The sequence below is a fragment of the Poecilia reticulata genome, linkage group LG21 (genome assembly GCF_000633615.1).
Source record: "Poecilia reticulata strain Guanapo linkage group LG21, Guppy_female_1.0+MT, whole genome shotgun sequence".
Classification (NCBI taxonomy): domain Eukaryota; kingdom Metazoa; phylum Chordata; class Actinopteri; order Cyprinodontiformes; family Poeciliidae; genus Poecilia; species Poecilia reticulata.
In genome coordinates this window covers 1,286,568-1,287,781 of record NC_024351.1, presented here as the reverse complement: position 1 = coordinate 1,287,781, position 1,214 = coordinate 1,286,568, and the positions used below count along the sequence as shown (strand labels likewise).

Here is a 1,214-nt window from a genome sequence, read left to right as displayed (position 1 = left end):
GCTAACTGGTCTGATGCTACACGGCTAACTGGTCTGATGCTACACGGCTTTAATGTGATTTAAACTAAACAGGTTGTCAGAAATATTCATACCTCAAATTCAGAGTTTCACCTTTTAATGTTTTTCATAAAACAGAAAAGTTTGTTTTGTGCGACAGAAACTAAGATGGGCTAAGAATGAATTTATTTCTTAATTTTGGTAACATAATAATAATTTCATTCCTGAATTATTTAGTTTCTTTGTGTCGACTTTCTTCTCTGGATTTAAACTTTTTCTCAGCTGGTTCTGATTCTCCGTCGCAGAATTTTGGTTCAGAAATTTATCAGGAGAAATTTCACATCCCAGCTGGAAACAGATAAACAGTGAAACGGATGTGAAGGCGGTTCTGGTTCTGGTTCTGGTTCTGGTTCTGGTTCTGGTTCCGGTTCTGCAGAATGGCGGGTCGACCCTCAGACATGGACAGGAAGTGCTGCCGGGGTCAGAGGTCATAAGGCCCCCACCTCAGAGCTCCAGGGTCGGTGGGGGGGCTGTGAGGAAGAGGAGGAGGGGAGGAAGGGCAGAGCGATGGGGAAGGAGGCGGAGAAGGAGAAGAGGGGTGCGGGGAGAGGGGGGGGCAGCAGGGAGGAGGAAGGTGAGCTGGAGGTCGCGCTGTGCTGCAGCAGCTCCACCGGCCTCTGGGGGGCGCCGTCCGGGCGCAGCGCCGCCACCCAGTGGCTGTAAGGGGGAGGGCGGGGCTGCAGGCGGGCCGTCATGGCGGCGGCGTCCCGCTGGGCCGCGCAGTAGCTGAGGTGGGCCAATAGGCGGCGCCGCAGCGCGTCGCAGGAGTCCCGGGGCTCCACGGCGCTCAGGTAGCAGGACGCTTCGCTCACACACTCCCTGAAGCCCAGAGACAGGAAGTCCAGCGCCAGCACTTCCTGCTGACCTGACCAACACACACGGCCATTTTGAATTTATTCCCTTTCACAGGAACAGAAATATTAAAAAACAAACCAGCTAGCCAAACGGCTAACGCTAACAAACACCTGAAGGAATAAAATTACATGACATCACTTCCTGTTGAGCATTTATCTGCCCTCATACAGGAAGTGGTAGCATTGCTGGCTGGAGGAGCAGCTGAACTCCCTCCACCTGCTGCAGCTGTCTCTGCGTCGCCGTGGTTACCTGTCCCTCCCCACCTGCTGCAGCTGTCCCTGCGTCGCCGTGGTTACCTGTCC

The 1,214-nt window shown here is 53.6% G+C and overlaps 1 protein-coding gene across 2 annotated transcripts in view; it reads right to left on the bottom strand.

The window, feature by feature from the left end:
* Positions 1–229: 229 nt before the first annotated feature.
* The window catches only part of hey2 (hes-related family bHLH transcription factor with YRPW motif 2), a 3,400-nt gene continuing 2,415 nt past the window's right edge, over positions 230–1,214 (bottom strand). For both annotated transcript variants that reach the window (XM_017302047.1, XM_008397032.2), the window contains exon 5: positions 230–922. In XM_017302047.1, the coding sequence (XP_017157536.1) occupies positions 486–922 (437 nt within the window). In that variant the 3' untranslated portion in view covers positions 230–485. The remainder of the gene's footprint in view (positions 923–1,214) is intronic.